This window comes from Elgaria multicarinata, chromosome 1 (assembly GCF_023053635.1).
Source record: "Elgaria multicarinata webbii isolate HBS135686 ecotype San Diego chromosome 1, rElgMul1.1.pri, whole genome shotgun sequence".
NCBI classification, from domain to species: Eukaryota; Metazoa; Chordata; class Lepidosauria; order Squamata; family Anguidae; genus Elgaria; species Elgaria multicarinata.
Genome location: NC_086171.1, coordinates 43,541,804 through 43,569,651, shown reverse-complemented (window position 1 = coordinate 43,569,651; position 27,848 = coordinate 43,541,804). Strand labels below are relative to the sequence as shown.

Below are 27,848 nucleotides of genomic sequence, written 5' to 3'. Positions count from 1 at the left end.
ACATACTGTTTTTCTACACTGAAATAGGCTAATGTGCAAACTGGGTAACTGTTAATCATGTTAATTATGCAGTGTTACTCTTTTCCAAGCCATTAATTCAGAAATTTCACATAAAGGTGTTGCTTCTTTAATTGCATCTTTGCTTAGTTTTCTATTTTATTTTTCTTACTTAACCAATCAAATATTTTAATGCAGCCATTTCAAAATTACAACTTTCCTCTATTTCTTACAGTAAGCTGTTTGTCACTTATGCTGCAATATCCTTGTTAGGCTATATTGCTGATTTGTGTCACTTCATGTATTCTACAGCCCTGTCACTTAATATACTATATTTTCTCAGCTCATGTTTTCATATCTGGCCAGGGCCCAAGAATGGAGAGAGGGGAATCTGGAAACACTTTAATGGGGCATGGAGGTCTGAAAGGGTCAGCCCAGGCTGCAAGTACATTATCACAAAGGAAGAATTGAGGCTAAATTTGTAGATCATGCATAGAATTTTTTATGCAAACTTATTACCCTGTACTCAGAAGTAGAGTTAGAACAGAAGAAGCTGTTTCTGAACAGTAAGCTGTTGACTCAAGACGTCCTCTCAAAAAGAGGGGCACTGTTTAGAAAACTCTAGGACATCTAGTTTGAGAGACACCACATAATGTCAAAGCATGGTTTGGTTTGATAAACATGAGCCCTCTTCTTCAAACTGTGTTTTACAGTCTTGGTTTGCTGCAAACCTAGATCAGGAGTTTCCAATCATGGCATGTGCCAGGAGAAGAGAGGAGGAAGATAAGGAGGAAGTGTGCAAGACCATGGCTCATGCCTGTAATACCAAGCTGTGATTAGGTGTTATGTCTGAATAACTCCAGGGAGGTGTGTGCCACCTTATGAGATATTTACTCTCAACAACTATGAGTCCCAGAGTTTAGTCTCTGCTAGCATTTCCTGGATATAGGCAGGAGGAGCCAAAATGGTATCATGGCTGGTAGCAGGAAAAAGGACAAACATCCTTATGATCAGGACACTGAGATTCCAATAGGTCCCATGATATACATGGGCAAGAGACTGCGTAGAAGAACTAGACACTAGATCACTAGTAAACACTGTCTAAAGGGCTTTTGTAAGTGCACTATTGTATAATTAATATGTAAATACAAATCAAGCAGGTAGAAACATAAATATCTTATGCAAAGGGAAATATAAGAAGTTAAAGGGCAATTCTCCAATAGTTTAAAATGGAAAAAGGATCATGGGGGGAGCCATGAAACAGTGTACACTTCAGCCACTGGATAATGATGATGGAATTGAACTTGGATTTCCGCAGTCCTAATCTGACATGGGTTGCATTGATCTCTGAATTGCCAAACCATAGTTGTAATTGGCTGCCCAACCAGAAGCCATTATGTCGTTTGAAGTGGGTTTGGAAACTATGGTTTGCTCTTGATCTGATGTTTGAAGTAGGCTGAAGCCATAACTATGATTTGTCAATTCAGATGTTTCAGCACGATGGAGATGAGAGTGGATTTAAGAACCTGAGTAATGAGAGGATGTTTGGAAGGTCAAACTATAGTTTGTTTTTTAATCTAGGACTTGTGCAGACCATGGTGTGGTGCGATATCTAATTGGCATGATATCTAAATTGAACTATAATCTCTCACTTTCACATATAGTTTCTTCACTCCTGCTATATTGTGAATTTACTGTGGTACTGCTGCATAATGTAACTAAGTGGAAGTTTAAATTTATTTCACTTCTGTGAGTTAGTGAGAATGCTGAATATTATGCTAAGTTTTGTTGCACTTTCACAGTTGAAAGATAGTGCCATATACTTGCCATTTTCACTACTGGCATTTAGTTTACTGAAATTTTGTGTGTATTGTGTCTTGACACTTGGAATAGATATTTCAATCACAGAAAAAGTTTTGTCAGGGGACCCATATCTAATAATTATATATATTTTACCCATATGTAATGGATAGATTTTTAAAGCACACCTTTGTCCTTGCACGTTGTATCAACAGCTCAACAGATCCAACTGAACAGTTTGACCTCCCTCAACCACCACCACTACCTAGTCACTTCGCACTGAACTCTGTTTCTGTAACAATCAACCCCACCCCATTTCATATTCTAAGGATGTAGATTATTGCTCACACATGTTCCTCTGCTTGCTCACCAGTAAAGTTTTAATACTGAAAAAAAAACCTTGTGACTTTATTGAAAGAGTGACCACAGTGATAAGGACGTATGTTCAGGAGTATTGTGAGGAAAGGGTTAACTGCGATTGCTAAGAAGCCTTTGTAGGGAATGTCTAGGAATGTGAGAAGGGAGGGAAGCTTTAGGACTGTGTTTTGTTAAAGAGCATGCCCAGATCCGAGGAGAGAAGTGTTCAGGATACCTATCCCTTTCCTGCAGCCAACCAGTGGTAAGAGAATTGGTGACACACTGATGCTTGGCCAGTCAAAGGACTTAAATATAACTGCCTGTTATTCACAGGGACAAGTGGGGCGGGGGGGGGGGGGAACAGGGTTAGGCAAAACAAACTGTCATTTGTTTGATATGTCTCTGAGCTAGATTCTGACATTTTGAAGAAATCACTCTTAAAACAATCTATGGGTTAGCACTGATCCAAATACAGCCTGTATATCGTGCTTCCATGACTGTACAGTAGGTGACACCACCAACCAAACTAGGACAAGCTTTGCTTTCCTGCAAAGGAGCAGCACTGCAGAGCAAGAAGAGAGCAAAAAAAGGTACTCCCCACTTTACAGTGGTGGCTGAGGAAGTATGTACGATAAAGAACATTTGTTTCTTGGGCTATTATTATCGGCAAAGAAACAAGCCATTACTGTAATTGCGGAATTATGGTTATTCTCATCCAAGTAGAGATTTATGTGAGTAGCATACCTCCCAGCTTGTCTCTACACATGAGCCTGAGTTTCAGTTCATTTTCTTTCCTGTTGCTGTTGTATATTAATTCATCAAGGATATAGAACTATGGAACAAAAGTGAATGCTCATGGAAGAAAAGTCTATCGACGGTTACAAGTCATGACTGCTATGTATTAGATGCAGTATACCTCTCAATATCAGTTGCTGGGGATCTTTTCCATGCGTGATTCAAGATGCTGGTTTTGGCCTATAAAGTGCTCTAAGGCTTGTGACCAACGTGTCTGAAGGCCTGCTTGATCCCATACAAACTGATTATTTTCTTAAGATTTTCATAAGAGTTCCTCCTCTGAAGTATTGCACACCACCAACAATGATGAGGGAGTGGCAACCAGGAATAGGTCCTTTCCAGTGGTGATTTCCCCATTGCGGGATATTCTCTCCAGAGACACTCAGCTGTCAGCTACAGTATTCACTTTTAGGAATTGGGGGAAGATAATGTTATAGTGTTTTATGCATATTGTGATACTCCGGCTTTTATTGTTATTTGGTTTCAGCTTTTATTGTTGATAGTTGATTTTCAAATGTTTTAGTTAGGCTTGGAAAATTATCTTGAATAGTACAATTAAAATTATTTAAATAGAAACGTAATGGTTGAGCCAGACAATAAAAAGATTTTTTATTTATTAGACTATTTTAAATGTGTTTCTTGTAGAAAATCATACAGAACTGAGGAACTTTATTTTTATTTTTATTTTATTTTTTGTTACAGATCGCTTTACACAGTACAGTGCTAAAAACCTTAGGCAAGCCTGGAATAAGTAAGTATTTTAAGTAAAATGTTCTACCCATGTTGATAATTTCTTGCTAATTACTGTTCCTAATTAGGAGTGTATACCCTTTCTTATTTTAGAATATTATATTAATACCAAAAGCTACCCAGATTACTTTTTGCCTCACATGTTTGAAATCTCTCTGACTTTGTTTGATCTATCAAACCTATACTGTAGAAGATGAGTACAAAGACAAGTTCTACTGTCTATAAATATAGGAGAAATGCAGATGGGTGAGTAAGTGGATTAAGAACAGAATAACTTGAAATATTCATCTTCCTAAATGCAATTCTGCCACATCTGGGCCCTGTTCTGTCTGACAATACAATCCGTGGTCTGCGTAAACTGATATACTGGGACTTGTTTAGTCCCATTGAGTTCTTATTCATATTGTGGTGCAGATTCAGACAATAATAACAATGGATTAAAAAGTATAATTTGCATAAGGTATACATTTTGGGAAGCTCTTATTGAAAATGATACTTATACTCAGTACCGTTTTATTGTCCAATGGACAGATTTGATCACAACAAAAGCCAGAGGAATATCATTATGAGTAACCATCTTAACATATTTCTTCAGTTTAAATAATGTGATGAATAAATGCATGAATGTTATCACAATGTTCGTATTTAAAACTAACAAGACAAGATAGATTTAGTTTTCCAGTGTTTCATAAACATTCCTGAAATAGGGTTTTTCAGTTTTGTATTAATATGATACTTATACTAAGAAAATAATATTATTGGGTTGCCTTATATAAATAAAATAAGCATACAAAGTAATATAAAATAACATTTTAATTGAAAAAATCTTGTTCTTGTTGTTTTGGGAAATTTTCAGATAAATATTGCCATTAACCAGATCTAAAAGTTACTTTGCTTTCAAACATTTGTGTTAAACTTTTTATTGGTTTCTCATTTAATTTTCTTGTTTAAATAAAGCATATGAGGGTTTTGTTGCATTTTAGATGAAATAAGTGGGACCTGCACCAAAATGTTGCAGCGTGAAGTGTTCCTGTTCAGTGTTTCAGAAATCCAAGGCTTCATGCTTTCCATTAACTAACATGGGAAATCCAAAAATGTCTGTAACGTTTTTCTTTTCGTCAGAATTGGATGATCATTACAGGTATAGTAGCTCCTTAAGAGGTGATTATTGTGCCAACTATCAGATGCATAAGGTGCAGTGGTATTGATGGTGCATGCCATTATATTTTGATTATTATTTTTTTTAAAAAAAGGAACTGCTATTATCTATTTATTTCTTGGCAGAATTGGATGAAATGACTGGAATCATTGCCCCTTCTCAGGCAATCAAGCTTGACCAATTTCAGAACAATAACTGTAGGGACTTTTGTGCAAGAGCAGCCTTGACATTTTGAGAGTCTCCAAGAGAGTACACATTTATCCTCCTATATACTATGTGGAGCATACAGGAGAAAAAATGTATGCGCTTATCCTCCTATGTACAATGTGGACAATTCAGAAAATGATAGGCAGTCTAGATAGTTTCCTAAGTAATAAACCTGCAAAGTTTCATAAGGTGCAATGGTTCAAGTAGAAGGGGAATGCTCAAATTTCAGGGGTGGTGGTGATTTGCCACTCCATAGAGGTGTCCCCAGGTAAGAAACCTGCAAAGTTTCAGAAGGATAGGTGCAGGTGCTAGGGAGTTATGATGACTGAAAATCGGTTTAAGGCTTTTTTCATAGTGAAGTCTGGTGACTTTGGAAAAATGGCGATCTCATGAGCCCATCCTTGCTCTCACCAAAGCACAGTTATATGGAGCCCTAGTTTAAAAAAATGCCCTAAGATTAAAAGGTGGGCCTGTCAGTCACCCAACTGCATGCCCCGCTTCCTTGCTGACAACGACAGCATTCAGAGAAACAAGACCAAAATACATTATTTCCAGGAGACAAAGTCATTATGTCTCTGAAACACAAGTCGCTAATGAAGCCTCATTCTGGAGCGAGTTTGGTTCTGCTGGCTTCGGAGAGAAAGCTGCCTCACTTTGGGAAGCTACAGAACTGGACCAAAGAGACCCAGTTCTGTTTGGGTTTAATTCAAATCCAATGCACATGCTTTATAGAGATCAGTTCTTCTTTCAGATCAAAAGATACCTATACCAGTTCATTAAAATTCTACTTCAAGTATAAATATTCACATCTATGCATAAAAGAAATTCTATCCAGGATTGGTCTAGTTTGAGCCTTTGGTATACTGAAAAAGCGTTGAACATCATTACCCAAATCCATGTTTGCTTTGACTTTTTCCGTAATGAAAAGCTGTCAGTGCTAATTATATTGTTGCCCTATTTTTTGCTTTAAAAAACAACAACAATGTGCAAAAGTACATTAAGCCAGGGCAGCTTTCTGCTTGGTTAACATCTATGGTACATAACCAGCAAAAGGCAGATATACCATGCTAATTCTGAACCCATCAGCCCTATAAATCAGTGGGGGACCAGTGCAGATGAAGCATCCTATATCAGTGGTGTGCACACTGTGTGGATTAGATCTGCTAAAACACCACTGATCCTAAATTAGAGTGGTATGGACATACTACAATTAAACTATTAATTATGCAGGAAAATATTTTAAGAGTGGCCGTATGGATGACCAGCTTAGTATCTTGAATGCTCCTTCAACCCTTTCCTGGGAGGGGCCAATGCTTTGCATGCGGAAGATCCCAGTTTCAATCCCCAGCATCTCCAGGTAGGGTAGAAAGAAGACCTCTCTGAAACCCCAGAGAGCTGCTGCCAGTCAGTGTCTACAATACTGGGCTAGATGCACCTATTGTCTGACTCAGAATGGGGAGCTTCCTATGTTCCCTCAATAAATGAGACATGGTGCGTCTCCTTCAGAATTTTTGATGACTTGGGGGAGAAGTCTGGGGACGTGCAGGAATGGAGGAGTACATGCAGGGTGGATAGTTGAGACTGACCAATGCTTGAGGTAGAAGTGCACAGTAGTAGGTTACTCGTTGTTGATGCGCCTCACCTTCCTCTTCCCTGCACCAGGTAATGGGGGCAGTGACAGGCCCTTGTTGAGATATCAGAATCCTGGGAATATCCTTGTTATTAAAGTGTCCTGAAATTTGAATAGCATAAAGAATTATATGCATCATCGGTGCCATTAATATTTGGATGGGGTTATAAAGGGCTTCTTACTGTTCATAGGCAAGCCCTTAAAAGATCTTCTGATAATATTGGGTGTGGGTATTCTGCTATGTAACATTCAGGAAATTGCTGCTGTGTCTGTTCATTTGTCTGGGAGCGAGGTAGAGAAGCAGAACTATATATATATTTATTTATTTATAATATTTATATACCACTCCCCATTGAAAATTTTGGAGTAGTGTACAAGACAAAATAAAATAAAAACAGAATAAAACACTTTAAAATAGATTTTAAAAGAAGCAAAATATACAGTAAACCGTGGCTGGTCATTAAGGAAAGGCTTCCTGGAATAATGATGTTTTCAGGAGGCGCTGAAAGGAATACAAAGTTGATACCTGCCTGGCCTCCAGAGGCAGGGAATTCCATAGGAAGAGGCTACCATGCTGAAGGCTCTTCCCCTGGTGGACTCCAATCGGAGGATGGGTCTATGTGGAACCACCAGGAGCATGCCCTCGGATGACCTCAGTGACCGGGCAGATTGATAGGGGAGAAGGCACTCTCTCAGGTATCCAGAACTAGAGAGAGATACGTTGAATTAATCTCCATAGTCATTCCAATTAAGTTGTGCATGTACTGAACAGGGAGAATTTAATGGCTGTACCTTTAATACCTCCATATTTGGCTTCATTTGGCTTTTTGTGTGGGCTTTGTATGCCAATGGACACAGAATAATTTCAGAATTTAGAAATCACGATTTTACTCCTGTTTACATTTAAAATTGTTTCAAACAATGCTACTCATTTCAAGTATTCAGAGCTCTTGAGGGACTGAATAATTATCTTATAAGCAGTAAATAAATAGAGGCAGCTGTGTGTGTTTTTCAAATTAAATTCTGATACTTTGTACTGAGAGAACTTTATTACAGGCACTACTACTGATTTTATTCAACTGTGGCATAATTAAAGGAACACTTTGGGCACTTGGGGGAGCAGTTGAGTTAGCTCAGGAGCCACCGTTCTTGAAAACCGCAAACAGTGAATAATTTTATTTGTCATTATTTAATATCATTGTTTTTATTTCAGTGGTAAAAAAACCAGCATTTTCAGCCATTCATGATCAGCTTTGTTTAATAATTAAACACTGAATACTATAAGACAGTTTTTCCAAAATCCAAAGTCTTGAGATAATCATTTTATGGCAAGTCCCCTCAACACTCCTAAGAAAAAGAAGATACCCCTTTATTTAAACACACTTGCATTGGCAATTCTGCATATGTTAAATGACCCAAATAAAAATGAACATGATAGACTTACATATCTACAGAGAAATGGTATAGATATATACGCTTTACCCACTGGTATTGGTAAATTACTTAGATTATTTTACTTTTTTCTTGGTGATTGTTTACTAGATATCTGTTTATATCTGTGTCAATTGTGCTAGGTAAGCTGCAGAGTAGGAAGCCAGACAATATCGGGACACTGCTGAAATAGTTTAATGCCTTGGAGTTGAATTGTCACTTTATTTGTATTCCATATACAAGAAAATTCAGAATAATTTCAGAAGTCTCAAATATTTAATAATGCAACATCAGTATCAAAACATGTAATAATTCCATTGCCAGCAAGAACAAGGTGAAGCACCCTTTGACCTTGTGAATTAGCAGCAATAATAAAGTAAGGCTTAAAAAAAAGTTTCAGAGGAAGGCCAGGCTAGTTCCCAGTCCCTGTTGTTAGTAGAACCAGGTGAAATGCCCTCTGGCCTAGATGGGAAACAGCAGGTAACAAAGCTCTCCTGTCTTGTGATGGTGGAAAACATAGGTGTATCTTCTATATCACTCCATCATCACCTTAACTAACAGCCAATGTGTACTTTATAGCTGGCTGTTCCTTTGCTGCAAATATCATCCAAGCCACTTTTTGCCTATATTCACAACATGCAATTGAAACTTATCAATGATTGAATGTACTAAAAGTTGATTTCTTGGTACTTTCTGTTAAAATAGCTGTTTGGATGGTTTTGAATTTTCTCTATACTGAATCTCATTTAATTCTCCTCCTTCCTCTCTATTTTCTTTAGGCATGTTTGTTATATTCTTAGTGAGGTGTTTGAAATGTGTCCTACTTTAGAATAATCATTGCAGGGAGTTCATGTACTGTTTAGCCTTTTTTGTCCAGAATATTAATAAAGATGTTAAATAAAAGTGGATAACACTAATCCCTGTAACACACAGCTGGATATTCCCCCTCAGAATCAATAGATTCTCTTTATCTTTATTCTACGTTTATGGTTGTCAGCCAGTTTCCAGTCTGTGTGACATATCTGAGTTAATTTGAGTTAGTCTGAAAAGCAAGATTATTTAAGGAAATTTTTAAAAAGAAAATTGCTGGAAACATTTCCTGAGACTTGCTGTTTTTGCATGTTTTTCTCCTTATGTTTAGATGTTTCCCTTAATTTATGTTGATGGTATTACCTTAATGGGAGCAGACTTGGCTTCTGAAATTGGGGGAAAACTGTTCTAGCTTTCAGAATTGAAAATTTGAGCAGAACTACTGCAAATAAAGAATAGCTTTTATCAATATCAAATTCTTTAATCCCAGGCCACATTTAATAAATATTTTTATCCAGCAGAATTCAGAACCAGAATTAAGCCTGGTTTGTGGTGGGAGAATAAGTTGAGGCTTTTTTGCAGAGTAGAATCAATGGTTTTGGGACCTCTTCTTCTGCCAGTACTGCCTTGTAAGTGCCCCCACTTCTGCATGCTTTATCTTGGCAAATGGGACTTTGGGTACATGCTTTTCCTGCAAGAAGGTGTATTTAGCTCCTCAGAAAGTAGTGCTACTGCTTTGTCAGTACTATGAATACCTTGTCTGCATTCATATTCATTACCAGTAGGTAGATGCATGATAAAAATCAAAATGAAACCTCATATTTGTAAGAGCAGTTCAGTAACAACTTAAAAATGCAGGTGGTTACATTGTCTCGAAGGATGTTTCCAAGAAGAAGCTAAGCAGGTTTCTGATAGAATTTGAAATAAATAAATAAATAAATAAATAAATATCCTGTTTGACTAATATCCTGTTTTTCAGAAGTGATAAAACCTCAACTTTTTATTGATTTCGGTGCGTTTCATCTCTCAGCAATGATTTGAGTGCAACCGTTTGGTTTTTAGTAGTAATATGATGGTTTAAGGTTCTAGTCCATCTCTTTCCAGACTCAATCCCAACTAGATTTAATTCATTGCAATATTTGGGGGAAACTATGATGAATAAAATTAGCTTGTGTCTGCCATTGTTGCTGGTGCTGCTATCGTAACAGAGGTCTGATGATATTGTAACTGTTGTCTAATATTATTTGGGAATGTGTTGAAGATAATAATTTTAGCCACAAATATTTGAAGTCTGCTTCTTTGGTCTTCCAAGCATATAGTGTAGAAAATGAAGACTCCACAAAATCAAGTTGTACTGTAGATGCTGATGGGTGGATAACTGGAGTAAGAATGGATTAAGTGAAAATACTCATTTCTCTAAAGATGATTTAAATAATTTCTGCTACATCTGGGCCCAATTTTTAAAACTACACAAGTAATTTTGGGTAACGAGGAAGCCTTGTTGACAAACTATGCAGTTGTATTTCTCGCCACAGCTTTCAAATAGACTGTGTCGCCAATTCAGTAGTATACTACGAATAAAGCAATTTGCCATCGTATTGGTGCACCTGTCATTGCTGGAGGGCATGTAGGCGAGTGATTCCAAAGGGAACTGACCTTTTTCTTCTAGGCATTGAGTCAATTTCATATCCTAAGGCACAAATTCTATGTGAAAGCTGTTGTATCCCTCATTGTATTGGACTTTAAAATGTTCTTTTCTGCTGCCGTAATAACCCCATAAAATACTGTAAAATCATTAAGGCTTTGTAGAAAATAGCCTAATTTTTTCAGGCAGTTATATAAGGTCAGTTTTGGTTTGATCACAGTACATTCAGATTTGAATTTAGAGTAAAGCCTGCCCCAAATACTAATTTCTAAGCAGCAGTATTACTTGTCTGCAGAGTGTTATTTTACAAAGCAAGTAAAGGCACAGCCCTATGGTTCACCCCGCCAGTGCGACTTCATTAGTTGACCTCAGAGGCCCATCTTCTGGGGGAAAAATTAAAAGAAGGACAGATAGGTGAAAATCTCTTCTGTTATTCCTCCTGTCCTACTGGCAGCAACGTGGCAGAGCACAAGAATTTTGGAAGTCTCCAAGATTGGAGGCTTTTGGCTTGTAGGCAGCAACCTTATACAATTGTGCCCTAAACCTTTTAAACAGTTTCACCTCTTTTACATTATAGCCATCAGTCATATTCATGTAGTTGTTGATAACACAATCAGTGCCAAATACGTTTTCTCTTTAAAATGTTCACTTCTAGAATTGTTGATTCACATTTGAAAAATTTGGTCATACATTCAGTGAAATCAACCATAATTTTTGTGATGCTTGTCCAACTGTATGTCTTGATTTTATATGTCTTGATTTTTCTTTAATGATGAATCTTCTAGACTAGAAGCAACTTTCTTCAAAGTGATTCAGCTGAAAGCAATAGTCCTGTTTGTACCTGTTTGTGTCTGAAGCAGTTCTTATTCTATCCCTAATTTGATTATGACTAAGTTACAAAAGAAAATGTTGAGCACCTCATAATTACTCACATATCTGGAATATTTTTGATCTTACTCCTTGTTGATGGCGGGAGGTTTTGTCAAGCTTCCCCAGCCTGGTGCTCTCCAGATGTGTTGGATACATCTTGGTCATCCCTGTATATAGTCTGCTTAACAGTTTACATTGTATGATCTGTAGCAGCCTTCTCCTATCTAGTGTGCTCCAGATGTTTTAGACTTCATTTCCCATCAGCTCCAGCCAATATGGCCAATGGTCAGGAATGCTGGGAGCTGTGGTTTGAAACATCTGAAGGGCATCAAATTAGGGAAGGCTTGTGTATACGCTTTTCTCAATTAAGTTGCACTCCCCCTTAAGATGCAGGTTTGTCTTTTCGGGGTACTCTGAATATGGTTTTGCTACTTTTGGGGGGCCTGGAGTGCTTTTTTGTTGCCAGACCTTCACAACTGCATCTTAGCACCTAAAAGGAATAGTGGGAAAGCCCCTTCCCATCTATTGCCACAGTGGCAGCTGACAAATTCGTCAAATGATATTGCTGGTTATCTTGGACCTTCGGGGTGATTGTTTTAGTATGTTCAAGCTTAAATTGTTCTAGGACTGCTAGCTGCCACAAGTGGCTTGTTATCTAATGGGCAGCATCCAAATCTTAAATAAAACAGGATAACTTGTTTAGACCAAACCCAACATTCTTGAAACACTTCTCGCTGCTATGTTCCATTACAAGATCAAGATAGATAGTGGCCAGATCTACAATTCTATCATTATAGCGCTATATCCTTCTTGCGCATTTATACTGCGTAGGACATACAATGACATTTGTTGTGGTATTTTGGATAATGTGGAATAAATAGGAAATAATGCTGTGAAAGTGGTATATGTAATACCACTATAAAACAGTAGGGTAGATCTAGCCAGGGGTTCATCACCTACAGACTGAACTAGGGGCTCATCTACACCAAACAGCATATTCCACCATGAAAACAGAGTATAAAAGGCAGGAGCCACGCTACTGCTTTATAGCGGTATTGAAGTTCTCCTGCCTTTTATATGCACTGAGTGGGGTTTCCTGCACCGAGCCGGGGGGGGGTGTCCTGCACTGAGCAGGGGGTTGGACTTGTCAGCCTTATAGGCCCCTCCCAATTCTACTATTCTATGATTCTATATACCACTTTCATAGTGGAATATCCTGCTTGGTGTAGATGAGCCCTTGGTCTGCAAAGCATGCCCCAAATAGAAATGCTTTCTGTACAGAGTTGGAATAGCGGGCTTTTTGTGGCCACAGATTGGTAATACCATGGTTGAGTTTTAATATTTATAAAGGATTAATATTTATACTATTCAGATTAATATTTATAAAGAATATGTTGTTTCCAGCTTCGAGACCTTGTGATGGAACAGGCTACAAATCAAATAAATAAAGTGCTATGCTCATTTCAGTTTGTGTGTGTAAAAACAAACAAACACATTTTTAAAAAACTTTTCCATATACTAACTTTATCATTAGCATGACTTGAGTGGAAGAAGAAAAAAAAGAAACAGGAAAGATTAATGTAGCAAGGACAAGGAACCCCTTCTAAGTGTGATCTCTTTGAATCCTTACTGCAAAGATTTGTAGTTAATGGTGATGAATGATCACTGGGTGCAGTGCCTGAAGAGATGTCCCCCCCCCCCTTTCAGGGCACAAACTCTTGTTGGAGTTACTGAACAAACAGACCAGTTCTTATTTACATTATAATGAAATTAAGACTTTTCAAATTATGTATGTTAAGACTGGAGACAAGGAATGAGATTTATGAGTGCTAATGTTTCTTTAGTAAGACCTGATGTGATTTTAAAGATCAAAACCCTGAAAGCTTATAAGACAGCTTCACTTTCATTTGGGATGATTTAATGGGATAATGTTGGTAGATATATAGCATTTTCACCAGTGACAAATTTGAAATCTAGCATTCTTCTTTATTTTCTTTTGGAGACCAACAATTGAAGTTCCTGAAGAGTGAGTGTGTATGTGTGTTGGTTGGTTGGTTTGGATCTTAATTGGATGATGCACAAAGATTATTTCAATTATTCCTACGGAGTTTTTATTTTCCCATTTTTCTTCCTCTTTGGCTCATGTCCAGGCACTGAGGAAATAAATATATGAAGAAAGTATGCTGTGGAATGGTAACTGCAGTGGTATAATTTTTCCCTTTTTATCATGCCGAAGATTCAGTAAAGTTGATATAAATTCACCATGCCTTCTTTAAAAAGCATAACAAAATGGCATTCTTCCTTTAAGAGTCAGACTGTAAAAGGTGATTTTCTTTCACTCAGTTTGGTTTAAGCCTTTAAAAAGCATTAAGTGAAAAATCTGATATATTTGTTAGGGCATTTATTGCATTAGTAACTTATATTTTAAATTCTTAGAGAAAGGTTTATAGAGAACGTAAACCTTGAAGAGTTTTTGATCAGGATTAAAGATTCATTCTCTCCTTGCTTGGGAAATAATAGTCTATAGAATGGTGGTTTTAGTCATTATTTTAACTCTGTTTTCTAAAGATGTTCTCTTAGTTTGTTTAGATTGACAAATTATGGACTTTTAAAGCACTGCTCTGGTTAGAAGATTTGTAACCTTTAAGGATTCTCAGAGGAAGAAAAAAGCTTCTAATTAAAAGTAGCCACAAGGTTGTAACGTTTCATTAAATTATGTTTATAGCTGGCCTACTACCTTCAGATATATTATGAATGCTTCATGTTCTCAAAAAATTCAGTCATGGTGTAAGTAATCTTTTTTCCTCATATGCTATAATGAATCATATTAGACGAACTGGATTGCTGAAAGAATTAAGATAACTGACTGACTGGTGTGCAAATTGAAAGGAAGTTATTGTTGAAATCTTTCTAGATGCCAGAGTGGTGAGAAGCAGGAGGATGCTATAATTAAAGTATCTTGAAAAGCACATTTCCTCTTAGATTAAAAAATGTAAAATGTAAAATGTCTTTGTTCTCAAAGTTCAAATCCTTAAATGTGAAATATGTCCCTTTAAAAAGCTTTCACAAATACCATCATATTTGTGTGCTTCATAGTTCCAATTTAAACAATAAGGGTTATTCATAAAGCATGCCATGCATTACGAGGGACAGAGGCAAAGTTGTGGCAAACAATGACAAGAGAAGGAGAAGAGCGTATTGGTCTCCCAGCACAAGCATACAAAGCATTGTTACTTGGTGACAGTTGCCATGCTTAAACCTTTCCACATGATGCTCATATTTGCTTTTCGGGTAATAAGAGGTTTATATTTATTGTGGCTTACAGTATTAGTTAATCTTCTTGTGTTGTACCCAAATTAGTAAAGTGTCAATGTGTTCATACAACTGCTAAGGACCAGTGGCCAGCAGCAAGGGGCATACTGTCAAACACCAGCATTGACAATTGCCATCTTTTTTAGGCCTTGTGCACAAGATCAGTCTTAAGTATCCACTGTTGCTCTTCTGATCAGTAACACCGGACAGTGTAAATTACAGCAGTAGTGTGATGGATGGTGTTCTCCATAAACATAGACTTAGCATCCTGCAACTAACAGACCACAGATTTCAGGCAGATCATAGAATCACAGAATAGTAGAGTTGGAAGGGGCCTATAAGGCCATTGAGTCCAACCCCCTGCTCAATGCAGGAATCCACCTTAAAGATGGCTGTCCAGCTGCCTCTTGAAGGCCTCTAGTGTGGGAGAGCCGACGACCTCCCTAGGTAATTGTTTCCATTGTTGTAGTGCTCTAACAGCGAGGATGTTTTTCCTGATGTCCAGTCAGAATCTGGCTTCCTGTAACTTGAACCCATTATTCCATGTCTTGCAGTCTGGGATGATTGAAAAGAGATCCTGGCCCACCTTTGTGTGACAACCTTTCAGTTACTTGAGGAGTGCTATCATATCTCCCCTCAGTCTTCTCTTCTCAAGACTAAACATGCCCAGTCCTTTCAGTCTCTCCTCATAGGGCTTTGTTTCCAGATCTAGTGGTGTTGTTGGCCAGAAGCAGAAGGATTTCAGATTGGTAGAAAGGGGTGGCAAGAAGTGGTATGCAGCCACTTAAGAGTTTAGTCCAGGCTTGGGACAGACTGGTTCTAATTGTAGTGATTGTCACATGGGTGCCTCGCTGCAGATCTCTTGACCATCACAAATTTGGGCTAACCCTGTGAGTACCATACAACCAAAAGTAGTGTAGTAATGTTATATATTAATAAAATCATACAATACTGACATTTAAAATATGTGCTGATGATCCCTACTGAATCAGACCAAAGGCCTGTAATATGCCGTTTCCTACATTTGCCAATCAGATGCCTATGGGAAGTCCACAAGCAGAATGTGAGGGTAGTAACCTTCTCCTATTGCTGTTCCCCAGCAACTGGTATTCACAAATATCCTTCTGCTGATCCTGGAAGTAATATATAGCCATCTTGACTAGTAGCTATTGTTAGCCTTATTCTTCATGCACCATCAGTTTTTGCATTCCTCTTGAAACAAATTGATATGGAAGGCTTGATTGCTGGACCTGAGGAACTATCTGGCAAAAGAAAACCCCCACCCTCCTTAATAGCATCACTGGCAGTTTGGGATTTGTCAGTTTCGGGGAAGTCTAACTGAAAGATACTAGCCCTATGTAAGTGTTTGCCTGCTTCCAAGTATGGCAGAAGTAGACTGGCACATGGGTGTGCATGTAAGCTCCATCCCCAACATCCGTGTGTTCCCAGTTTGTAATGGTCTCTGTAAACTGTGCTTAGAGATTCTGTGACTGTAACCCTGCCTTATTTTGAACACTGTTAGGTGATTTGATCTAAGCCTGTCCTTATCACATATATAGTTGTCCTTTAAATGACTCCAGGGATAAGGATAGTGCTGCTAAAAATTATAATAAGTTTCTTTCTTTTAGGCATGCATGTATGATCTGTATGTGTTATTCTTTGTTTTTCATCTGCCTTTTTGCCTCATGAAAAAAATGTCAATAAGCCCATTTGATGAAAACTGTGGTGGGCCTCTTTATTGGAGTTTCCTTTCCTACAGTCCTCCCCCATAACACCTTACTCTCACTATGCCTATTGTGTTCAGATTTATACAATTTCAGGATGCTCCCAACCCAGCCAGGGGGATTTGGCAAAACAATATAAGCCTACATGGCCAGAAACTGGATATAGTGTGTTTATTCCTTTTTCATTGAAAAGTCTCTTAGGTCATAGGGAAGTATTAGGCATCACACCAATCTAAGTTGGTGGCCATCACCACACTGTGTGGTAGTGAATTATTTGGTTTTAACTATGAGCCTTGTTAATACGTACTTCTTTTTCTCTATCCTGATTTTCCAGTTCTTCAACTTCACTGGGTGACAACGAATTATAGTAGTATACTTTTCTCACTCCACTTTCTCCACACCATACCATTCAGAATTTTATAAACCTTTATCGTGACCCTTCTTAGTTACCTTTTTTATTAAACTAAAAAGCCCCCTCCTCAAAAACAAAAAAACGTAGGGGATAGAGATATCAAGGATTGTGATTAAACTCTTCAGAAGTGTGACATACTTTATGGGCAATCTCATACTGGATTTAAATTCAATATAATGTGCAGTAAAACGCTTTAGATTTTGTTATGACAAACTCATAACAAAAGTGGTCAGACAAACTCTATTATTGGACAATAGGTTTAAAAGCTGTGCCATATATTTTCAGTTCTAACTGGAGTAGCATTCTGAAAATCCTAAGGCAAAATAGACTCTTCTTCTCAGATTTTCTGAGCAAGACATTACTTGATGTCATCAGGCAACCATCATTCCCAGAAGTTGCTGCCACCACTACTTTCTAAAGTGAACCAACCATTTTGATCTCAGTGCATGTAAGCATATCTGACATTACTGTGACTTGTGGTGTAATTTTACAGATATCAGTTCTTTACAAGACATACGTTGATATAGTTACTTGCGTATTCAGGCAATACCCTATTCCACACTACTGCTAACATAAATTACGTAGCACTAGTGTAAGTGACCTCTTCCTGGCATAATGGGTTTCCCTGGAAAACCTGTTGCACCATCAAATGTGATTGGCATTGTGCAAGAGTTCGCTGACACTAGCGTAACATAATTTACATTAGCAAAGTGTCGAACAGGATACTGCCTTTTATCTCCAAAGTTATTGTCAGTCAGCTTCACCAGCAAAGGAGGGATGTTCTTTTCAATAGAAAGATGATCGGCATATTGTGGGTAACCTTCCAAAGTGATCACTTCATTTGATGTCAAAAATACATACAGGATTAATCTTTGTTTGTTTTAAGTACCCAAGTCCTGATTTTGAAAGTGAATTTGAGCTCACTCCTCATTTCATTTAACAAGCAAAGTACCCCGGGTTCAGAAGTTCAGTGCACATGCCCAAATCTTTTTTCCTTTGAGAGCTTCAGTAATCCTAGTCATGTTCTGCTTGACCAAGTATTGACCCTTTTTGCAATAAGAAGAAACTCAACACGCTCTCTATGAAATTAAAACAAATGCTTAGTATCTGGAAGTTTTATATGTGTTGAGGGAGTAATACAATAACAAACCAAGAACTTGTGTGATTTGAAAATTGTGTTAAAAAGCAGTTGTAGGTCAACTTCCAAAGTAGCCCAAAAAGCAAAAGATATGTTCTTAATTTTTTAATTTTTATTTATTTTTTTAACAGCACCTACACAGACATCACATATAATACATACAAACAAAGGTATACATGAAACAACTACAATTACACTAAAAACATTTAATGGTAAGGTTAAAGTACATTTTTAGCCCTCTTCAGTATGTCCATTTTCAAAAGTTCCCTAAACCTTGTGTCTCTGAAAGTTAAAATAAGCTTTTTTCATATTACACAAATGTTATTAAATGTCGTAGATCTAATATTTCCAATGAAATGTCAAGCTGATTTTGATAAATAAGGTACAGATTATCATTCTTCCAAGCAAAAGTTTATGCACTGCCAAGTGCACAAATGTTACAAAATTAGACTAGAATTCTAATACTATTAGGAATCTTTTTTTAAAGCTACTTTATCCAATAGCCCTCTCAAGTACGTATAAAATAATTCCTATTTTTCCTTTTGTTATTTGTAAATTTTGTGTGTGTGTTTGCTAAATTCCTTTTATATGAATATATTCCTGTTAAAGGCTACAGTCTACTAGGCATTTCTGCTGAACAAGCCTATTAATTAATTTCAGTTAAGCTTCAACAAAAACCTCATACCTACATTGAAATGACCAAGGTTCTGCCTGCTAGATTGCATACATTATATGTAGCCCTTCAGTTAACTCTTTCATATTTGGAACTACTGCTGTCTTGACTGGTTCAGTTTGATACCTTCCCCATGAATGTTTTATGCATGGCTTTCATCAAAGGAGATTTTTTTCTTCATTATACTTTATTTTTGTTTGGTAATCAAAACAATTTCATACAACATTTGTTTGAATAGATCATTTGTTTGAATAGAGATTCTGCACTGTCAAATTCAGATGTTTTCCAGAAATAACATAAAAACGTTTTCTAAACTTTCAAGACTAATTACAGAAATAGATCAACTACTTTTCCTCCCCATCGTCCAGCCTGGTTGACATTCCTTTGATAAGCAGAAAGGATCTGTTTGTTTGGAATTCATTGTCTGCATTTTATATTTTTGTGTCCATTCTACAGCTAAAAGTGTGGAGAAATTTAAAACATGTTTTTAATGTAATTGTTTTATTTCAGTAATAAATGAATAATAGCTCCTTTTGAAACCCAGATCACATTTTCATTTGGATCTCTTTAGTTATATCTGGAAATATTTTGACCTTGGTGCTTAAAGCATTGCAGCTGAATTTGAGACAGGCATTCAGTTTAACAATATCGTACAAGGGCAGCTCTTCCAAGTTACTTTAGATTTATATGATCATTCTTTCATGAGAAGGTATATGTGGACATTTGAATATGCTTTTCTCTCCCTGTGCCTGCCAACTGTGTCTTTGTGAGCATTCTCAGTCCTGACATTTACTAGTGCCCTTCACTCTGAAGTGTTTTCTTGTAAATGTCAAGAAAACCTCAATGGAACAATTCCCACCACTTGAATACATGGAATACATCTTTTTGTGAAGTTTAGGTTCTAGTTGGTGACACTGTGGCCTGTGTTTGTATTTCAACTTGGGTTTTTTTGTTTCATTTTTTAAGTTTGCCTCTACAATACTTAGGTTAGACTCAAAGGACTGGATCCAGACTAAGATTACAATCCTAAAGCCGTTTACCTGGGGTAAGACCTATTGAAGTCAATGGTACTTCTATTTTTAGAATGTGCCATAAGTTAGTCATTTTTAGGTCCCATTAAAATCAATGTGAAACTTTAGCTATGATTTACATTCCATTGATTTCAGTGGAAACTGAGTGCAATTAACTTAGTCTGGATCCAATCCCAAAACTATATAAACGTTCATATTAACATATGTCTAATATGGTAGTTATAGTTCTTAGGTAAAGATCACATCCTGGCCTTGTGATAAAACAAGCCATGGGTTAGTGGGTTCACACAATACAACAACCTGTGTCAAGCTGGATGCTCATGAGTGCCTGGCATAACGCGACAGCCTCCATGGATAAATTAACCCATGGTAGGCTGTCACATTGGGCGAACATATATTACATCTTCTTTTTGTAGCCACTGTGAGTCATGGTTTGACAGAACCTAACATAAAAATACCAGCAGATATTAAGAGAAAGCTCACAAAAAAGTCTAGCAAAAACAAACAAACAAAAAATGCACGTACACTTGCCTCTCATGAGATACGCAAAACTTTTAATGGCTATAATAGGTGCAAGTAGACTTGCTTGCAAAGATATTCTAGTTTTTCCAGAATTAATGTTCATTTCACAATTATGGGGAATGAGAGCATGATCCCCTTTTATTTGTTTCATGCCACTGAGTTCATGGGGTGAGCTCCCATCACTTCATTGGTGGTCACAAATCTGTAAGCATCGCTCACTTCAGGGGAAATCTGGAGCAAACAGAATGAGCAGTTGGCAGGGTTTTGAAGTGTTAGGCTTTGGGAAAAGATGATGACAGAAATCTTGGAAGGGGGGTCTGCAAAGGTTAGGACATCTATATGCTTTTTTCCCCATTCATCAGAAAGCACAGATGAGATGCCCTTCTTTTGCAGTTACGGTCTTCTACAAAGGTTCAAGCTTAGAAATGGGAGATATTGGAGTGGGAAATGTTGAGAGGGTACTGTATCTCTGTAGTAACTGTAGCACAGAGGTGAAGGTCCCTGGCTTTGTAGCATCTTGAAAGGCAGGGAGCCACCATCTCTGCACTCTGCTTACTTCAGAAATCTCAGTTAACAACTGAAAAAGATAGTAACTCCAGCAAAACCATCAGTTTTAGGTCTCCTTTTCTTTTAGTAACTCTTGATACCTTGCTAGTAGAGTCTATTGCCAATAGGTATGAACAAGCTATATCAGTTGCAGTGGTGGAGTGTGATCTTGTATATGGGTCTGGGTCTATATTTCTGCTTCTCTTGATCTCAGTGTTATGGAGCATAACCTGTAGGGATTTTTTTTCCTGTTGCCTCTAACTCTTATCTACTTTTGTTTAAGGTTAAGCTATGTGAACCATGCAGAGGATCTGGCCTCCAAATTACTCCAGTGTTTCCCAAAGAACAGATTGTCAGCACAGGCAGCTCTGAGCCATGAGTATTTCAGTGATCTGCCCCCACGGCTATGGGAACTAACTGACAGTGAGTATAACAAAACATCCAGACAGAATAAAGGCATGAATGTTTGTGTGTGTGTGTGTGTGTGTGTGTGTGTGTGTGTGTGAGAGAGAGAGAGAGAGAGAGAGAGAGAGAGAGAGAGAGAGAGAGAGAGAGAGAGAGAGAGAGAGATTCTGTAGTTCAAATTCCAGTTTGCTTGACACAGGAAAAAATGGATTCTCCTTTCCTATCTCTGCTGTGCAGAATGTAGCTATCTATCCTTGTATTTGATTATGTGCACAGTCAAGAGAATTATATGAAATGTCATAAAGAAAAAAGGGGGAGGGAAATACAATTTACATATTTAGTGCTTTTTCACTTCATAACATGTAGCACTTTTTAACTAATTGCAGTACCTAGCACAATAATCCAGTGATATTTGATTCTCAAACACTATATATGTTATAACAATAACCTTTTCAAAAAGGTTTGGTATTTAAAAGACCAAGGAATGCAAACTAGTCAATTGGTTAATTTGCAGGATTTGCATATATGAGAGAAGAACGTGAGCTAATTTTTAGAGCTTGAGGGTGCTTTCAACATTCACACACTGCTCATTGTTGCTTTCAAACAAAATATACTAATATCACGGGTGAAATGTTCTCAACAAGATGATGTCAATTACTTTTAATGATTTAAATTTTTATGAAGTAAGAGTCTTTATTTTTATTGTGTTTAAAATATAATTGTAGAATATTCTACTAAAGCCATATTTGCATTGCATAAGGTGGCAGATAATATTGTACCAATATGATATTATATAAGCCAATTTCAGTTTCAAGTGATACTTATTTGTGTCCAGTATGATGGACAAAAATGCTCTTGAATTGTGTGCTGTGCTCAGTTTTGAAAAGCATCTACCTTTTAACTGATATCTTTTGCATAGTGAGTAATGTTTCTCTTACACCATTTTTTGCACAGTACTGGAGAAATCTTGAAACTGGTTCAAACCCATTGCAATCCTTTTACACATTTAAAGATCTAACTTGTGATCATACCTATTGTTTTACACCACATTCTGTGATCATGGAGCCATGGAAATTGCTGCTCACTAATAGCTGTGACTGCCAGGTTTGGACTACATGTGAACACAGCTAGGACAGCTTGTAGAAGTGAAATACAATATTTGAAACCAGCCCTTGGACACTAGACAAGTTGCTCCATGTGATCTGGTTATTCCCATAGTGAAGGGCAATGATGTAGTAGAGCACATGCTTTACATGCAAAAGGTCTCAGGTTCAATTTCCGGCAACTCCCAAGTAGGCATCAGAAAGACTCCTATCTGAAATCCTTAAGCCCCACTGCCAGTCATTGTAGATACTGACAGTAATGAGCTAGATGGACCAAGGGTCTGACTGGAGAAACTTGAGTCATTTCATTCTTTTAACACCAGTCTTTCAGCTGTTGCTACCTTGCACCTTTTAATACAAGTTTATCGTGAAGAAAGTAATGTAGAAAAAGCCCTACATTTATCCTGTACCTGGACACTGAGATCACTTTCTGGAAAAGGAGGTGAGAGAAGGTTCTTGAGAGTGGCTAGGCTTCAGGGATTGTCTTCCTTCAGTGGCCTCTGATAGGCTCATGTAATATGAATAAGAACTATAGTGAAGCTCACTAAGAACCAGCTTTTGAAAGGGGCATAAAAGGGCTATTTCCCCCGGCATCCAACACATCTGGTCTAGGACAAAAACATATTTTCCAGAACCAAAAAATGACTACCACTAATCAAAGAACATATTTTTCCTTTCTTCAGGCAAATGCTAATACATGTTCAGGACCCCTCCCCACTTTGGAGGAGTAAGTACACCCACTTCTTGACCGATACGGACTTTAGCTCATTGCATGATGCAATCCGAATTTTCCAAACTAGCCAGGTGCAATGAGTCTTTTTAATGAGGATTGATGAAATGTCTGTTGTCTTGCTGGGAGTAATAAAAAGTGGTGTCTTAGTTTATGGTTACTCAGGCATAAAAAATACTAATTTATTTGTTTCCCCCCCACTTAGTGTAAAAAGGGATAACTAAATATCATTCTATGTTGGTGACATCTCAATCCTGTCTGACTGTACATTTTAGTCTAGCCAGGATTTTGATAGTTGATGATTTCTGTAGTAATACTTTTCAGTTAATATGGACTTATTACCCACTTGCCACTTAGTTTATCAGTTGGTGGTTAAATCCGGTTCTATCAGTGAAGTAAATGCCTACACATTATCACTGTGCAGCAGGCTGCCAACAGAGACCGTCTTGTCCTAGTCATTAACAAGCACAATGTATGCAGAACACCAGAGGGGAATTAAAACCACAAAAAATACCTCAGGGTGGTATTTTTAATATGAGAATTTAATTTGTAATTTCACAGATTAAGAATTTTGGCTGCATTAATCCTTTTATCAGCTCACAGCAGGTTATTTGCAGAAGCATAACCATAAGGCGATATTCATTGGCAGAAACACGTCTTTGCATAACGTTAAACATCAGGAGCAGTGAAACCTTTTGAAGGGGGAGAATAAAGATGAAAAATCATTATATTTTAAGGCAAGGTTCTGCTAAATGCCTCCAGTAAAATTTCTGAGTTACAGAAACAGTATTTCTGTGTCTAGTAGATAATTATTATAGAGCATAAATCCAGATGCAAGAAAGGACAATCCCTGTATCAAATACTATAATTGTTTCCATTTGGTGTGCATGCATAGAAATTGCAAACATTTAAAAAAAACAAAAAAACAATGAAGTTCTATCTTTTAGGGAGAAATAAACTGGGAATTGATGTAATTTAGTTAACTAGCTATGATGCTTCCTCCATGCACCTGAAAAGATTTCCTGCTTAAATGTTGGATTAATTTAAATTATGTGTACAGTTTGCCCAGTACAATTCAATTCAGGAGCCACAAACCTCTCTTCAAAGTTAAAGGTATAGATCTTTCATCTTGGAATTCATGTACACACATATAGAGTTTCTTTTCTAACACAGAGGTTTTCTGAAAAACTCCACAAGTGGGCATTCTTTATCTTTATTAATTACAATAAATATTTTTGTAATATAAAACATTTAGTCCATTATCAAAACTATTTCAGAAATAATTAATTAATGTGAGTTTAGGTGTACTGTAACTATGAAGGCTATAGCCATTGAGGTCAATGTAAACCTAATGCCCCGTACATGGACACTGCCAAAAGGAATCCCATCCTGAAGTGGTGACACATTACAAATTGGACAAATATAGGATTCCTTATATTACCAATAGAGTGGCTAAATGTTGTGCAATTGCAATAACATGCCGTACCTTTTTAGCCCCCGAGTGTATCCTGTGATACACTCTGACATAACTGTTATGAACTCTGACTCTCTAGATGTAGGTAGATGTAATGTGGTAACGTATTTTGTATAGAGTGTTTGTCTGTTAAATGTACTGCTGGTATTGGTCAATGGCCTTAATAAAAAAAATTATTCATTCAAATTGGAATGAATATTTATCCTGGATACTATTAATAATGGCGTTGTATGAAGGATATTGTGTTGTTTTTATTATATGATACTTTTATTGTACACTGTCCTGGAATCTTTTGGAAGAAGAGCAGATAAGAGATTTTTAAAAAATGAAATGATTTACAATACAATACAAGAAAGAATTAAAACATAGTGATACACATTAAACTTCAAAAATACAAATAGCGACCTAAAACAATATTCAAGGTGTAGGGTTAGTTTCCCAAGCATATGCTGCACACAAGATAAGGCGCTTTTAAACTAACCTCCAACTTGGTGCCCTCCAAACATTTTTTGTGTGACCATTGGCCACACTGGCTGGGCTGAAGGAAGGCAGAATCTGAAATGGCTTAATGGGACCAGGCTGGGGAAGGCTACATGATGCACTGAGGGATTTTGGTCACGATATCTGAACCATAACATTTATGTTTTCTCTTAATAAGATCCTGCAAGCCTATCCTAAGTATACACAAAAAGGACATTAAATCCATGTACATCATTCCAGAAATCTGTCTGAGTGGGTAAGTGGAGTGGTCAGTGCCTCCCTTCACCAAGGCAGGGTGCCAGCCTGCTTGAAGGAGGCAGTGGTAAGACCCACAATGAAACAGCCCTCCTTGAACCCCACTGTATTGGATAACTACTGGCCAGTCTCCAATATTCCATTTTTGGTCAAAGTATTAGAGTGTGTGGTGGCCTCCAACTCCAGGGATTCCTGGATGAGACAGATTATCTAGATCCATTTCAATCTGGCTTCAGACCTGGTTACGGAACAGAAACAGCTTTGGTCGCCTTGGTGGATGACCTATGCCAGGAACTGGATAGGGCGAGTGTGTATCTGTTGATTTTCCTGGACCTCTCAGCACTGTTTGATACCATTGGCCATGGTATCCTTCTTGGCCGCCTTGCTAGGATCTGACGTGGAGGCACTGTCTTACAGTGGCTCCATTCCTTCCTGGAGGGGCAGACCCAGAAGGTGGTGCTGGGGAATTTCTGTTCAACTCTTTGGCCATTGGCCTGTGGAGTCCCTCGGGGTTCTGTTTTGTCCCCCATGCTATTTAACATATACATGAAACTGTTGGGAGTGGTTGTCCAGAGTTTTTTTGGGGGGGTGATGCCACCAATTCACTGATGACACCCAACTCTACAACTCCTTTCCACCCAATTCCAAGGAAGCTGTTTCGGTGCTAAGCCAGTGTCTGTTGGCAGTAATAGAGTGGATGAGGGCAAACAAATTGAAGCTTAATCCAGGCAAGACAGAGGTGCTCCTGGTCAGTCAAAAGGCAGATCAGGGAATAGGGATTCAGCTTGTGCTGGAGGGGGTTACACTCCCCCTGAAGACACAGGTTTGCAGCTTGGGTGTACTTCTAGATTCAGCCCTGAGCCTGGATGCCCAGGTTTCAGCAGTGGCCAAGAGTGAATTTGCACAGTTTAAAGCTATTGCACCAGCTGCACCTGTTCCTAGAGTGTTGACTTGGCCACAGTGACACATGCCTTAGTTACATCCCGATTGGATTACCGTAACGCACTCTACGTGGGGATGCCTTTTTCTTCTGCTGCCCCTTACGCCTGGAACGCTCTTCCAGAACACTTGAGAACTACAAACTCAATCACAGCTTTTAAAACTCAGCTAAAAACTTTTCTTTTCCCTATAGCTTTTAAATATTGAGTTTGTTCTGACTCTATACTGTTAGCTTCACCCTACCCGGTGCCTGTTTACACTTTCCTGTGCCTGTTTGCATTCTCCTTCCCTCCTTATTGTTTTCTACAACTTTATTAGATTGTAAGCCTATGCGGCAGGGTCTTGCTATTTACTGTGTAATCTGTACAGCACCATGTACATTGATGGTGCTATATAAATAAATAATAATAATAATAAATAATAATAATGCCTTTGAAGAGTGTTCAGAAACTTCAGCTGGCTCAAAGAGCTGCGGCCAGATTGTTGACCGGGGCTGGTTACAGGGAGCATACAACTCCCCTGTTAAAACAGCTTCACTGGCTTCTGGTCACAATTCCAAGTGCTGGTTATGACACAAGGGAGGGCCTTCTCTGTGGCTGCCCCCAGGCTCTGAAACTCCTTACCTAGGGAAGCTATATTGGCTCCCTTCTCTGTTGTCCTTCCACCAGCAGGCAAAGACATTTTTATTCAGACAAGCCTTTTGATGTATAAACTGGTCTGTTGCTGAAGGATGGTTTAATGGGTGGATGCTGTTTATTTCTTCAATGGTATGTTTTAATTGCATTTTAAATTTCTTTGTTTTTATGTTATGTTATAATTAGGTTTTGTTTTTAATCTGTGTTTTGTTGTTAGCTGCCTTGAGCGCCATTTTTTGGCAGAAAGGTGGGATATAAATCAAATAAATAAATAATAGTCTAGGTGATATGGTATAACTAGGGAACTGAATCGGAAATGTGACTGTAAGTTAATGTGAAAACCTGCCTTGGAATCAGGTACTGAACTAAATGATATTTGGCTTCCATCAGCCCTAAGATTCTAGAATTCCATTGACTGGGCCCATCTCTCTTGGGAAATGTGAAATATTATTCCATTAACATTCATTTCTAACAATTGTATTTTCTACAGAAAGCTTTGCTTTCTGTAGAAAATATTAAGTTGTTAAACATTTATTTCTAATGCTTCTATATAAATGAAACCAATATCAGAGTAGACAAAAGCTGTTTTCATGTTGAATGTTTTGGAATTATATGGAATTTTGTTTATCACAGAACTACTGGTCAGCATGCACAACTCTGAAACTATTGCCCACACCACTATTGCTCAACAACTTTGTTGTTTTTGCTACAAAAATACTGGTCTTAGATAGAACACTGAGCTATATATACCAGACCCAATTAAAAAAATGTTTCTCAGAAAAAACCATCTTTCCATTATGTGTGCTACATGAGACTGAAACACACAAATCATATATAAATTCTACTTTTGTATTTAATTATTAGCTGCTGATATTTTAGATGTTTCTTTTTATCAACAAAATTAAACTAAATTACGAGAGGCATTAAAAAGTGTCTCGTTAGTGTTTGAATTTTTTTTAGTGTCAAAAGTACTTACATTTGAATCTCCTATCCCAGAAAGTGTTCTCTTGGTTGTTGC

The 27,848-nt window shown here is 37.7% G+C and overlaps 1 protein-coding gene across 3 annotated transcripts in view; it reads left to right on the top strand.

Moving 5' to 3' along the window:
- CDK14 (cyclin dependent kinase 14) overlaps positions 1–27,848 on the top strand; it is a 273,801-nt gene that overhangs the window by 191,449 nt on the left and 54,504 nt on the right. For all 3 annotated transcript variants that reach the window (XM_063127120.1, XM_063127135.1, XM_063127127.1), the window contains 2 exons: positions 3,652–3,700; positions 21,093–21,232. In XM_063127120.1, coding sequence (XP_062983190.1) covers positions 3,652–3,700; positions 21,093–21,232 — 189 coding nt within the window. The remainder of the gene's footprint in view (positions 1–3,651; positions 3,701–21,092; positions 21,233–27,848) is intronic.